This window comes from Haemorhous mexicanus, chromosome Z (genome assembly GCF_027477595.1).
Source record: "Haemorhous mexicanus isolate bHaeMex1 chromosome Z, bHaeMex1.pri, whole genome shotgun sequence".
Lineage (NCBI taxonomy): Eukaryota > Metazoa > Chordata > Aves > Passeriformes > Fringillidae > Haemorhous > Haemorhous mexicanus.
The window spans coordinates 63,369,322-63,384,844 of record NC_082381.1 but is presented as its reverse complement, the minus strand read 5'-3'; the positions used below and the strand labels follow the sequence as shown (position 1 = coordinate 63,384,844).

Below are 15,523 nucleotides of genomic sequence, written 5' to 3'. Positions count from 1 at the left end.
GTCTGTATGCATGGTTCCTCACCCATTTTCCCTCTAGCATCGGTGCTCCTGCTTTTATTTTGAGTTGCTGCTTGGCACAAGAACTTCAACGCTGACTTTATTTGATGGTACACAAGGACAAAGATTAGTTATTTCAATAAGTGCTGTAAATCTCTAGGTGTGCAGTCATCGCCAACCATTGCTAAAAATTTGAGGCAGCTTTCTGTATTGTAATACACAAGGGTTTGCAGTTGGAGCATTTGTACTTGGAAGAAAACAGCATTTCTGCTTGGGAAGTTGGTAAGTCAGACTATCTCAGTTTTTACGGCACATTCTGCTGGAATTATTAGGAGATCCAGACAACTGCATAAAGACTCAACAAAAGCCCCTGAAGGTCCACAGCCAGCTATCTTCAACAGCACAAGCCAAGATAGGTAGGAAAGAGCACTATCCTTCACATTACAAAACATGGCACTAGTAGTACCAATAGCAGTTTTAAGTCTCCCTAGTTCACCTTGCTGCTTAAATTTATCATTCAGATGAAAATGAAATTACTTAAAAAGTAGTCTGCAAGGAGGCAACCAGACATTTGCTGAATTCAAAATGCTGCTCATAAGCAGCAGGTTAAAAGAAACAGAAGATGAAGGTGTTGAATGACATCTTTTAAAAACTTATTCTAAGGAGAATGTGACAGTAGAAGGGCATGCAAGGAGCCACAACAGACACCATTTAAAAACAAACACGTCTCTTATTTCACAATCAAAAATTTTTAGAAGGATGCAAATCTGAAGTAACCTTGAAAAAAAGCCCAAAAGAAAAACGAAGTTGTGTATCTTTAGACCTTTGCATGGTAGGTCTGCCTCCTTTCTGTAAATATTTGCTTCATGTTATTTAAACTTGTTTAGAAGGATCATTAAATATGTGAATGCTCTTCTTGAGGCCTGAAAACATTCCTGAGCTCTCCTGCAATGGCTAACCCTTTCACCTTCCTTTTCACTGTGTTGAAGAAGAATATTAACTTGAGAGAAGCACAAAAAAGGTGAACCTTCCTCACCAAGACTCAAGATGCTTGTGGAAAGAAATATGAAAAAGAATGAAGTATTAACTCATGGAGAAATGCACAAGCATCTACAGCCGAGAAATGTCAGTCCTTTGAAGACTGCATACAATCCAGATCCTATCTGAACGTAAAAATGAATGCTTTTAAAATTCAATTAAGAAAAGGGGTCCAACGTTCTCTTAAAGGCATACCAATGTATGAACTTATAATTGTCATTGGTGTACAAGAAGCAACATTAACAGATCATTGATTAGGATTTCCACAGAATCCTGTACACACTGTACTGTGATCATTGACAAAGATGAGTTATTGAAATAAGTGCTGTAAATTTCAAAGTAAGTGCTGTAAATCTCTAGGCTTGCAATCATCGCCAACCATTACTAAAAATTTGAGGCAGCTTTCTGTTGTCTGGATTTTCCATTTTAAGACGGCACATGTTAAATATAGGGCAAACAATTCATTCTGCCCTGGCCTTACATAACTGACACTGCAGGCCATCCGTGGAAATAATGTTGGAGAGTATGGTCAAGAAACGCCACCTGCTGTCTCCTGGATCACTGTTCCAAAAGCCTGCTGCAGTGCAAGGAGATGCACAAAACTCATGTTTCATTTTACTGGAGGAAGAACATCTGAGTATGGAAAGAGCAATCCTTTTCCACACAAGAATGCCCCAAAGAGCTCTTAGATCCTCACCATAGCTACTTATAACGCATAAAACGTTAAGCAGCACTTCCTACAGAATCTCCTGCTGAGAAACCTAGAGAAAAAAAATGCAGCAATTCACTTTGAAATATAAATGCCTTGGGTTTTTTTTCAGATTGTTACAAATAAAGTTAATTGATTTAAGAATTTTGACTTCTCTTTGAGTTCAAGGTTCATCACTGATAAACACTGAGTATCAATTCCAGTAACAATGCTCAGTCTATTTTCTGAGGCTGTCTCCATGAGAGTGGTCTAGCAGCTCAGCCCTTGACATTCCATCCACTCTAATCCAGCAAAACCCCTAAGTATTTGCTTATCTTTAGATAAGCTTGGGTTCCTGATCCTGGATGCTGGGATACCAGGATTCAACTCCAACTAATAACACTCAACTAAGCATCAGACTGAAGACTCTTCAACACAAAAGTCAGTGTGAATCTCAATGCACTAAAAGATGAATCCATAAATAATCACCCAAATCCAAGATTACCCAAATAACAGACTCTGGGACATGTATGTCACAAATTAGGCTTAGCTGGAAATCAGCTGCATAAATGTTAGAACTTCCTTATGTCTCCCAGCTTTTTTTTTCCTAAGGGAAAATATTAGCAGTCTTCTACAACACTTCTAGCGCAACAGTCAATATTCTAATTTTAATTGTCTGAATTTTGTGTGTGTTTCCCTGAACTTATCCTTTAATCTTAAGTCCCTGCTTTCCTTTTCTACTAAGTACACTTAGTTAAGTGCATCCTTTCTTTTTCAAGATAAAAATGTTCTCTCTAAAAAAAAAATCAACTTACAAATAAACCTCAAGAAAACAATAACCTCAAGAAAAAAAGTAGTCAAGAGAAAAAAGAATGGAAAACATCAGATATTTTGAAAATTTTAATAAAAGTTATGATTACTTCAGTTGTGGGTAGGATACAGCCTTAGTAAGCTAAACAATTCTGATTAGAATGAACAAGCACACATGCATAGTCGCAGGACACAACAATTTCTTGCAATTAATACAAGTTTTAAAGTGCCAAGTTAGGAAATTAAACAGAACTAACCTCATCTATTTGCTATGCAAAGCTTAATGGGTCAAAATGTCTGTGATGGCCTTTAAAAATGTGGTGTTTACACACTTTCAACACCAAACAGTTGTCCCATTGTACTGGATGACACCAGATAGTTTTCCTGTCCATACAAACAGAGTAAACTGAACAGTAATTAATTTCTTTAAATCCTTTACCACTAATCCTTGCCACACAGCCTTTACAAATCTCCTATCAAATTTATTTGCGGAGAAAGAGAACTTCTCAAGGGTCCACATAGTATTGGTAATGTTGAAAGAATTTTCAATGAAGGGAAACTACATGTGGAATTACATACTACACAATATCACAGAAAAAGTAATAGCTGTGTTTTTAGATTAATGTATGTAGTACTTTAGTTTACACCACCAATCGTAAAAACGGCACACAGGAATCACAGAAGTGTGATACACACTTCATATTACTGTTCACTTGCATGAAATTCCATCTACTTTGTAACAGTTTTTGTACATTTTAAATATTAACAAGACACACTGTGACAAAATAAATAAGTTACAGAGCTAGAGCTTCAGAAGGCAACATCCCACTGACTGGAGCCACATTTGTTTTGAAGGATGGATGGGTTCTTGTTTCTTCAGTGTCTCCCTGGCTTCAGTGATACAGATGCAGATTTTCATTCACAGAAAATATACTCTGAGCTATGACTTTTGCTTGAGTGGGGCAGAGACAAAATAAATAAACAGACGGTAGAGGAGAGATAATGCAGCCCAACTTGGCAAGTATCAAGCTGAGTTCCACCTAGTTCTCTGTTCACAAGACTGTCAAGTTCTTTTGTCAATGTGTTCATCATTTCACATGCAAAGGTACCCAAAGGCACATGAAGGTTAGCCAGTGCATATCTGTTTCCAATTCCTTCTATTCTGGAGGGTGAGTTCATTCAGATTCTTGGGTACACAGGACTGACAGACACAAACAGCTTTTTATTGCTAGAGTCCAGCACATTTGATCTAGAGTCATTAAAGCTGGACAAAATAAAGCTTCTTTGTACTTTCTTTAGTCAAAAACCAGGGTAAACTATGCAGATAGTGTAATTATAGCTAAAAATGTGATCATAATTGCTCTAAAAAACTTTTTATGACTTAGTTGCAAATTTGCATCAAGATTGGCTTATCCTAGGAATCTTAATATCAGAAAATGAGAAGGAAGCAATTTGTGCAGGCACTCACTCTGAGAGTGACTTTTGATCAGGAATCTCCTTCAAGTGAGAAAGCAACCCCTTGGTTACCATGCTAATTCCTATGGCATTTCTATGATCCCAGTTGATAGGAAAAAAATACTAATATATTTCTTTAGAAGAAAAAGATACTAAAGTGAACAAAAGATGCATGCTTCCTTCTGATTCTCTTGAGATCTACAGACTTTGAATTAACAGTTCAAGCACTTCCATGCTTTTTTATCTGGACTCTTGCCTGCCTCTATCCTTTCAGTCAGAACATTTAATCTGATGAAGATCAAATTTTCTTCTCATGAACCACAGAAGTCAGGTCAGATACTCATACCACTTTTCTCACTTTACTCACTTCCATCCATTCACTTCCAGAATATTTAGCATAGGAAAATCCTGTTACAAAAGCCTAATGAAAAAGTCAAACCTCTCTATCACTTCCATTTCTGGACAACACACAAATACCCCTTGTCACAGCTTCTTTTTAGGATCAAAATTGAAGCATGGAAGCTACATGATCAGTATTTAAAATGAAATTTTATACAAACAACTTAAAACTCTCACGATGTAACAAGGGAACAGACACTTAATTTGAATCTGGATTATAAGAGATGCTATCAGCAGTTCAGTTTGGCATCAAATACTGAGCTATCCTAACAACAGATTTGACCAAAATGGATTTGGATTAGCACCGTGACAGCCCAATTGTTTCTGATTTAAAAGCTTTGCAGTGGTCTTCTTTGAACTAGGAATCTGGAAAAGCATGTCTTCCAGTGTGCACATGGTTATCTGTCCTGAAGCTTGCAGTTTCGTATAAATATTTCCTAGTCTGACAGAAAGGTCAGGGCTCTCTTCCATCTTTTCCCTGACTGTAGCCAGCTAAGGAAGAGAAAATGACATATTGTTACAGTTCAGCAAGTGGAGTTCTCATTCTACCACCAAACTGAAGAAAAGCAATAACTCATTGTAAAAAAAAAAAAGTACACAGTGTAAGATAGGTGGCTAAGGCAATGACTCATAAGATGAGATTTTTATGAGAAGTACATTATGCATCACCACAAAATGGTGGAAAGGCACTGGTTATCTATTTAAGAGGGTTTATTAGATTTAAAACTTCCTCAGAGTTGTACAATCCTATTTGCAGTCCCAGTACAGACAAACACAATTATTTTCTATTTAAATCCAGGAAACCTAATTGCTTCCTGGAATCTACTTTCCAGATCAGCACAATTTTTATTATTATGATGTATCTTCATAAATGCACAGTACAGTACAAATGCATAAAATTCAGACTACAGAAGACTGAGAAGTTCTGTTTGCCATACACAAGAGTATGAGCTCAAGTGTTAGGTAAATCCCTTAAAAAAATATTATTATCAATAAACGCTTGTGGAAGTGGGCAGCTAGGTCTAATGCTTAGTCTTCTTCTGGCAGCTAAAAATTTCCCAAACAAAGTCAAAGTACAACACTAACACACGCAACGTTTACTGCAACGACTTTACAAAACAAAATGCTGCTTAAAGAATTTATTTTCAACACAGCAGTTAATATATATGGGCTATGTTTCGAAAGGCTGGCTCTCCTCCTATAATTTTAAATTTTGCATATTAGTTATTAATTTTGTTTAATAGGCAGCAGTGAAAGACTAAGTATTTAATTATTAACATAGTCTTAAATGTCTTGTTCTATAGGCATATCCAAAATAATATACTAAAAAAGCTTCAGGAAAAGCAGCAGAAATGCTGACAAACTGAGAAGGGCTTCATATGTGTGCTGAAGGAAGCCTTATTGTTCAAGGCTGTAAAAACCAGTTTTCACAGCAAAATATAGTTAAATAGCAAGAGCTACAATTTCCTATATCACACTTCCCTGTATAGCATCATAGCTCTTTCATATATTACCAACCTAACAATATCGCTGTTACCAGAAACTTTATTCTCATTTCACATGAAATGAAAATAGCATAGGAGGCAAGGGATTAAATCATTTAACGCCACTAGGGAAAGTGTCACCTACATTCAGATGAAATATGAGCTTCTAGAAGCAAGATACAAAATAAAAAAGGAAGCGAACATCTAAGTGTTTTGATCAAGAGTAGAGGAAGCCAGCCAGCTGTTTCAGCCTCAGAATGCACCAGAACCCAAACAACTAGAGCAGGGCAAACTCAGACACCTGAAGTTCTGTAGGTGAGCCACCACTGTCATGGCTCAGCACAGTACCATGAACCTTCTCTCATCACTGTATACTTACCACCTGCTCAGAAAACTCAGTTCTTTTCACAAAGGGAGGCGTATCCACTTCCACTGCTGCCTCTAATGTATTTATTACTTCTTTTAGCAAACCAGATCTGAGCTGGACAAGGACCTTAAAAATAAAATAAAAACACACCACACAAACATTCATAAGGATGCAAATTATTACTAAAGTGTTTAAGGAAGATACGAAGCAAAGCTGGGCAAAATTCATTTCCAGACAGTGCATTGAGAAAAATCTATCCATTGCAAAGAAAGAGATGGAATGATCAATTTTTTCAAATGTTAGGGGTTTTTTACCAAAAAAAAGCTGGGACCTGGAAAGGAAGGGTGAGGCTTGAGGCAGAGGTCCTCTGAGGGAGCTGCACTAGCTCCTCTAAGCTATGGTTTTTACCATAGCTTAGAGGTCATTTAAACATGCACATGCAGACTTTCTCTCAGATTGTAGACTGCACAACTAAAGAAAAAAAATTGTTGTATGTACACATGTGGATGCGGTGTGCAGAGCTGAAGGAGGCCTAAAGTGAGCAGAGCTGGGTTTTAAAATCTTTTGGAGCTAGAAAGCAAAAATCATAGCTAGAAATTGTTCCTGGGTCTATGCTCACACATGTAGGACTGGTCTACTTTACATTCCCACCTATGGCAGGGAATGATTTTAAAAAGCGGGTGGAGGTTGTTAACAGTTCAGAATGTAAGTCATCCAACTGACAGAAACTGTCTGTTGGCTAAAAAACAAGCTCAGCAAAACTACCAACACATGCCTGTGCTAGTAAGAGGCTGGTCTTCCTTACTTTCCACTTGGGAGTTTATTGACCAGTGTAGAATACTCTGCAAGACAAGCATACTTACTTTAAGATTACTGTATAGTTTGTTCTCTGTTCTCATTATCTGGGAACAGTAAAATTTGGCTTGCGCTACATCGTTCTAGGAAGGAATCAAAAATAATATAAAAATAGTCATACATATGTCAGAAACTTGCATATTGACAGAAAAACAACAGTCCTTCACAACTCTTCAATAAATCACAATGCAGCATCTGGACCAGACCAAGACTCCACCCACCAAGATGATTACACCCAACTCCACCAAGACTTACAGACACCAAACAGCACCCAGCCTGCAAAAGGAATACCCCACGGTGGAGTTCCCATGTCATCTGTCTGTTTAGTACTGTGTGTGTCTGTCACATGTAACCACCACTGAGCATGAGATCACCTAAAAGATGGAAGGTTTACACACATGCTCAGTTCAGCACATGTCAGAGTAATGAAGTGCAGCATATGTTACTGTGTATTTATCCTGTCCAGCCCCTCTAACCTTTTGGACACACACATTTACAATACTGTATCTATGTTATCAATTGATTTGAATAGACATAAAATGTTACACTGACATTTACTAGCCCAAGCAATGCTACTTGGAATCAAGAAACATCTTTCTTACAGAAGGAATGCTGTCAAAATTCATTCAGTTTAAAGAACGATTAAATGTAATGCAGAGCATTATTCCATTTGCAAAACAAGAATTTTATCATGCCATTGTACGCATGAATACATTTATTTCAATGATGCTATTTTACAGTGTCTCCATTCACACAGAGAGAGCGAAAAAGACCACAGAGTGCATAGAAATTTTTAACAATTCTACTCTGTTCATCCAAATTTGTGAATAAGATCAAATTTATAGCACTTCCAGTGTCTCTGACCTCTATTTTAACCTGAAACAGAGAAGGTTCACAACCTGCATACACAAATTAAGGGCAGAGGAAATCCAAACTTAATTACAAACTTTAGAATTTTCTAATAGTTATTTTCCTGCTCCACTTTTCACCCTGTGCTGTGTCAGAGCTCATCATACTAGTACTTAGGCGTATGAGATAAAGCAAAACCTCACTGGGCAAAAACATATTGTGGAGAAATTTCACCTCCCTGGCAGTAGTGAAATACATATCGAAACCTTGGAGTCTGCCTCCCAAGACAAACGTTTAAAAGAGATGATTGCACAAATACTTTAAATTATCTTTTTAATTCTATTTAACAGAAATTACCACTAAGTAGCAGTATCTGCAGGACTAGACACCTAACCATGGTGACACCTAACCTGTTGGCTTAACTCTATAATTTTTTAATGTTCTAGATAGTATTATCACAAAATACGTGTGCATTAGACTCAAGATATATGTTTAGCTTTAGAAACTTCCATATTCAATTTGTAAAATCCTACTATTTCAGGCTCCTAAAAGTTCTGGTACATGAAGCCATTATATAGTCATGCTTTCTCCATGTTAGCTTCCTGTCACTACCTATCTATAGCAAAACTAGAGAGTATCTCTCTCTCTACAGAGACCCAGGAACAACTGAAACAAAGAGACTGTACCTGCTTGAGAGCAGCTGCTATTGCAAAGCAGTAGGCTCGCAGTGGTAACATGTCACCTTTTAGCTGTGCTTCTTCAAGCAGTCTCGCAGAGATTTTGGAAGACTCTGGGTTGCCCTGCATAGAAATATCACAGGAAGTTGTGCTTTTTTTTCTGGTTACCTGAAAGGACTATAAGCACCTGCAATCATATTCAGAAGGTATTCAGAAGTTAGCATCACAAAGGTAATATGTATCTGAACCCAACCAAGCAGATTTTGTGCAGCTCTTTTTTGAGAAACACAACATAAAATATGATATTTGAAGTGACAGAGGTCGCAGGAGGGTAAAAATAACTTCTATTATTTTAACAACTACATGTTGCCCTAACTACTTGGGCTTCTATAACAGATGAAACAGCCCCAGCAGTATACTAAACAAACAGACATTTTCACTTTCAAATAATTTCTAAATCCGGAAGGAAGATTAATTTGTGTTGTTACTTTATTATAAAAGCTACATTAGATAGTTACTGAAAATCAACATTTTCCAAGCTTTGAACTATTGAGTACCATTCCTCTACAGAAATCTGTGTACGTGTGAATTTGAATATTCAGCCATTTTTAGCCTCTCTTAAGGATTAATTATTGAAAAATGCTTCTAAAGTATATATTCTAATATTTCAGCTTAAAAAATCTGCCTTTGTCCAACACAGAAGGCTTCCACTATTGTTGGGAATTTTCAACAGGTGATACTAAAAGGCAATGAGTTTAGCTGTGTGCTACCTCTCAAACTATCGACTCTCCAAACCAATGCTGCTCACACTGGAAATCACAAGGGGAACTGACTGGACCCCAAACAAAATAGTATCTGTCAAACATAAAAGCTGGCAGCAGGAAGGTTTTGTAACAATTGGTACCACCAATATGGATAAGAGTCCTCAGATTTGGTGCTGATTTCTGTTCCTAGTATTCAAAGTGTCACTCATGCAAAATATCGTTCAAAATATGTTCTTTGAAAATTTAGAAACATTTTGACCACTAGAAGATTGATTAGTACTACATAAATACTTTGTTATCATCAAAAGGCCTACAGCTCTTTCCTGCACTAAAGGAAAGACCATCTGTTACCTCAGAGTATGGCAGTGCCTTCAGGGACTTAAACCATCCCAGAAGTGCTTTAGAGTTGACCTCAAAAATACCTTTGTGCAAAGAATTGACATTAATTCCTCTGTTTATCCACTGGAAATAATCTGAGTTTAAGCCTTGTACATTTTTCTGGTCTCTGGCAAGGTAATTCAAAAGAAAACAAGAATGGTAGATACCCAACAAAGCTTTTAATGATACCAGTACCCTTATTTCTCTTATTTGATGTATTAAGTATCTTGAACATACTTAATTTCAAGATTTTTTCTGACATGTCTTATCTTGTGTCATGAGGAAAAGCAAGTTTGAGCTTCATGTTTTCTCCTCTTCCTCCTCCTAAGAGACGAGTCAATAGATTAAGCTTTTAAAAGAGCTCCACCTAATCCTATTTAGTGCATAAAGGGTTAGTGCATAAATAGCTTACTCCCCCATTGAAAGTATTTTATCCTAGTGAAAAAGCCCCACAAATTTATTGTAACTATTCAAGCCAACCAGGTGACAGCGTAGAACCATCCCTCCCTCTCTTTTCATCAATAGTAATAATGGGCCAGATTCTCTATTGAAAATATATGTACGGCCAGAAGTAGAAGAAGAAGAAGAAGCCTTGGGAAGCTATTCCTGTTGCACATACCTTGGATTCCAGCATTTCAACTGCGGGACATGTTAAAAAAACTTGCAAACATTTTAGAAAAGAAGCTACAGCAGACCTTAAGGCAGCTTAAGTCATTGGAAGTGAGAATTTCAGAAAAAACACATAAACTGCTGCTGAGGTACCATTTTAGGCTATGTCCTTGTTATCACATATGCTCTCAGTTTCATGGTATGGTTAACTGAAAAACCTGAGAAAGCTTAGTCTAGTGGTGTAATTTTTTCCACAGCTAGTGTCTTTATAAAAGATAAAGAAATGGAAGAAGAGTTTCCAAATGAGTTTGGGAAAGATTCATACTAAAATTTCAATATCCTTTTCCTGACCCAGAAATGCGTCTGGAAAAGGGTACTGCAGAACTGACTCAAATCTGGAGAGGAAGATCAAAATAAAAAAATTCTGGGATCTCGCTTTGCTATGAAAGGGGAAACAGTTCTAAGAAAACACTCATAGAACTGATGTATTCTAGTTTCGTACCATGCTCGTGCTCTTTTTCTTTGAGCTAAACATACAGGTAAGCTCAAGGGGCTATCTGTTTACCTAAAGGCATTAATTTATGCTTCTTTTCTCTGTTCAGCTGTCCATTTTCATCAAGTGTGTAGGGAACAGATTACAGCTCTATTCCTTGCCAAATTTGTGTACAATTACAGAAATGAAATTACAAGACTGCTTGTAGGGGGAGGGGAGAAATGGATGGGGGATGTCTGGCAAATAGAACATATCACGTATATGCCTTAAGGAAACGAGACTATAAAACCAATGCTGAGCCTGAAGCACAGTGTATTGTCTGAAGAGATACAAACATCACAGAGAAAGAATACTCTAACGTAATCAAAGGCTGTACTAAATTTGTTTCTTAATGCTCAAGTCCGTGCAACTTTTTAGAGATTTGCTTTGTCACATTAGTTTGTATGGGAAACAATGTATATGCACCATATAATGTACAATGAAGCAACTTAGGACATATATATATATATATATATATATATATATATATATATATATATATATATATATAAGTTTAAAATACTTGCACTAGATACAAAATCATGAAATCATGACAGGGAAAATATGGAAATCCAAAAAAATCCAAAATTTAAAATCCAAAAAAAAGGAAGAGATAGAGAAGGCATTTCAAACACTTCTTCATTCATAATACTTACCAGTTTATAGCATATTGCAACTGCAAGTAGATAGGTTTCTTTGTTGAAAGGTATACCTTGTTTTTTCATTTCAACCAGAACTTCCAAAGCACCTATCAAAAATATATTAGTGTTACTCACTTCATAAATTTATGGCTGTACCTCTCATAATTGAAAAGAAGAAACAAGTCAATAAGGTATGAGTTCAATAAGTTTATCTGAAAACATGAATGCAAACTGAAATCTGTTATTTAAAAAACTCAAGAAGTTTAATGCATGGTCACTTGGATCTCTTTCAACTTAGCAAGGAGGTTCTCAGTTTACACTAGCACATGGCCTTATTCCTCCATTATTTTTATGTGAAAATCTAAAACCAAATTCTATACACTTGAAAAAGCCACCCTCATTGTTCCTAACTGCCCAGAAAGCTTCCACCACTGTAGGCAAACTACATCGCATCTCCTCATTAACTCGCATGGTCCATTTCACAAAGCTGAATCACAGAATCACAGAATCACTGGGTTGGAAGAGACCTTAAAGATCATTGAGTCCAGCCCAGCCCTAACACCTCAACTAAACCATGGCACCTAGTGCCACATCCAGTCTTTTCTTAAACACATCCAGGGATGGTGACTCCACCACCTCCCTGGGCAAACCATTTACTTTATCACCCTTTCTGTAAAAAACTTTTTCCTAATATCCAACCTGTATTTCCCTTGGCGCAGCTTGAGACTGTGTCCTCTGATTCTGCATTTGGGTGCTGATCTAGGTTTTTTTTACAGTGGCCCAGTTGCAATTTTTAGGACAACTGCTGGACTCAAATTTGCCAAATATTAAGAGATCAGCTGTTATGTGTTCAACAAATATCAAATAAAGGGATTTGCTTGAAAAGCTTTAAGCTGTTCTCATGGGAAGTCTTTTAAGTTAGGTCAGATGATTTCTCCTTGTCTTCATATAGGGCCAAAATAATTTGAAGCATTGGACTTCTACATTGCAGTAGCCACTCTGAGAGAGGGCACACGTAAAAAGGTACTCTTCCTTGCTCTGACACAAATGCAGAATGGAGAAAAAAATCATTGAGGAAATTAACATCCTAAAGCTCACATAATCCAAGTTTTCAATAGGGAAGAAAAAATGCTATGGGAAATAACGAAGCAAAGAAAAGTAGCAGTGAAGAGAGTTTGGGGGAAAAAGCTCTCTTGGATAACAACAGTTTTGTGGAACTTGAATGGCAAGAATTCTGTGGGGAATATGAAACAGACCATTCAATTTTTATAACACACAACAATGCAACACATTCACATCTACAGTTATTTACACGATGTTTGGCCATCTAAAACCACAGCCAATCAGCCAATACCTATATATACACACACACATGCACCACTTACAGTGAGAAGCATCCTCCCTAAAATTAATTTGCCTTAGCAAATACAGTACTTACTTTCAAAATGGCCCTTTTTAAACAACATAGTCATCAAAATATGGAATGATGTACTGTCTGAGAAAAAACCATGCAAATTCTGGAGAGGAAACAGAGCAAGCATAAAAAAATCAGGACAGTGAGGAGTCTTAGTGCGCACAGCATTTAACAGGTTTTCCTACTGGAATAAGTCTGATCTCTACAAGTTCAGCATTTAACTCTCTGGGTTCCTTGACTGTCTGTCTCTCTGTCAAATAATGTCTAAATTAACAGTGACTCATAATGTTCAAAAGCTTACTAAAATTAAACAGAAATTTCCCAGACCTCTAAGTCAATGGAAGTAGAAGTCACTGACAGTTTGCAGCTGATCAACAATATATTTTGGAATGAAGTACCACCACCATGAAATTGAATGAATTTTTTGCTAATCACAATATCAAATGATCAGCACAAGAGCATGAGTGATGATGGTAACAGTATCAGAAGAGAAAGGAGTTAAATTTTAGGACACTAAACACTGTGTGTTGGGAATAAACAAATAAAATATATCAGAGGTATTGAGTTTCTGCAGCAGAATCTGGAAAAATGGTACTGTACCTGTATCCACCAGTTACTATGTACTATAAGAGAGCAGTTCCCATCTTAATGATACAGATCTCAATTAAAAAAACTGAAACCATAATAGAAACTACATACACTCTTTATTACAAATGTCTAACTTATATAATATTCAAATATAATATATATACAGGGGGAATTACCTGATCTTTGATAAGTTCTACTGCAGGTCTTTCAAGATCTAGCTCATAACACAGTCTCATAAAGAGTGGACCAAATTTGAAATTATGTAAGGCTGTGATTCTATTCTGTTCATGGTACCTATGGGAAAGATTAGAAAATTAATCACACAAGGCATGGAATTTGCCAAGGGAGAGCTTTAAATAGACAGCAAGATCTGTAGGCACAATGACTGAAGCACACTTTCCTAGCTGCACCAGCCAAAGATATATAGACAACAGGAAATCAATTCTAAGGAAAATTATTGCTTTGATCAAACAAATAAATTTACTGGTAATCAATACTCTATTTTATAACCAATAAAGTAAAATTCATTGAATAAATAATAGAATGGGTCTCTGCCATGAAAATTCCCAGCTACTTTACCTTCTATTCATGGAACAACAGCAAAGGAAGTTTGCAGCAGTTTATTTTAGTAGCAATAGCTCAAAAGATAAAGGATTTCACTGTTTTCTTATAGTCCCTATATTGTACTTGCTAGGAAAATTTCCCTTCACAAAACCTTCTGCTATTGACTACTGGTTGCAGGCCAATTTATAACCAGGCATGTCTTGGCTGGAATGTCCTAGAACACCTCTGCCTTGCAGCTGTGGGATAATTTTTCTCTCTGGTTCACCATACCCTAAGACACCACTTCGCCCCCATAGCTTAACTCTCTTTTGACCTGAGAGTCTCTAAAGGGTTGGAAGATTCAAAGTATTTAAATAAAAATACAACCTTAAATTAAGGGATTAACTATGCATATTGCAATTAGGGCAAGACCTCAACTGCAGATATAGCCTGGGATAATCTAATAAAATCAGAAAAATAAAAACAGAAAAGAGAGTTACCTGGATTGTTAAAAATACCTGTAAATAATTTTTCTGGCTAGTTCCACATCAGATGAATTCTGACATAAATGCAGCAAATTTTTTAATTCATTTCTGAGAATGATTCCATTTTCCTTTAGTTTTTCTTTAATGTTTTTAAAGTATTGATCTGAAAATAAAACACATACAGCAGCAGTCTATAAACAATTCTATCACCGGCATTACATACTTAGTACCCGAAACATGGAGACTCCGTGGAGCAGAACTCTTGTTTTTTTCACCAAGAAAACTGCATGAAACTTCTAACACACAAGCATGCCATTATGTCCCCATGAAGTCATGTCAGACTTAGAAAACCAAGGAGATGCTTACTGTGAACTTAATTTCACTATGTATGTTATGGAGCCTATCAGGTAATGCAAAAGTTTTAACAAGGAACAAAGTTTTGTGACATTCTATGTTCTTTTTCTGAAAGGCAAGCAAGCAAACAAAACCATCGCCACTGAGCATTCAAATGACCATAAGAACTTCTACTCAATACTGTTCAGACAGAAGACTTAAATTCCTTCACAGCTGATAAACAACAATGACTTTCACACATAATCTCTCTATTTCTTTAAACAGCCATAAACTTGGAGTTGCTACCCTTCTACTCCAAAAGTGAGGGTTTTCTATCCAGCACATTTTCCTATGCAAAGCAAGCAGAAAGACTAGTCGTTCAGCTGGTAATTTCAAGCCTCTGACTCAGATATACACAAAATTAAAATCACAGGTACCACCGAGCAACTCCATTCCTGTCATGGTGCTGCTATAATCTTGGGCTGGGAAATAAACTTTTCTGCAGCAGTTGCTGGGTCACTGCTGTTCCCAAGCTAGTAACCTGCACAAGAGGTGCAAAGTAGGCACCCCAGACAACAATGTGTACAGTTACTTAATACACATCTGTGCCAACATGC

At 36.8% G+C, this 15,523-nt stretch overlaps 1 protein-coding gene across 6 annotated transcripts in view; it reads right to left on the bottom strand.

The window, feature by feature from the left end:
• The window catches only part of PTCD2 (pentatricopeptide repeat domain 2), a 56,072-nt gene that overhangs the window by 36,425 nt on the left and 4,124 nt on the right, over nucleotides 1-15,523 (bottom strand). For 5 of the 6 annotated variants that reach the window (XM_059874102.1, XM_059874097.1, XM_059874099.1 and 2 more), the window contains exons 3-9: nucleotides 14,607-14,736; nucleotides 13,722-13,839; nucleotides 12,982-13,060; nucleotides 11,559-11,650; nucleotides 8,629-8,742; nucleotides 7,102-7,176; nucleotides 6,251-6,364 (exon numbers count right to left, since the gene is read on the bottom strand). In XM_059874102.1, the coding sequence (XP_059730085.1) occupies nucleotides 6,251-6,364; nucleotides 7,102-7,176; nucleotides 8,629-8,742; nucleotides 11,559-11,650; nucleotides 12,982-13,060; nucleotides 13,722-13,839; nucleotides 14,607-14,736 (722 nt within the window). Of the gene's footprint in view, nucleotides 1-2,610; nucleotides 4,880-6,250; nucleotides 6,365-7,101; nucleotides 7,177-8,628; nucleotides 8,743-11,558; nucleotides 11,651-12,981; nucleotides 13,061-13,721; nucleotides 13,840-14,606; nucleotides 14,737-15,523 lie in introns of those variants that run through there. The other variant, XM_059874098.1, reaches the window with a different exon arrangement.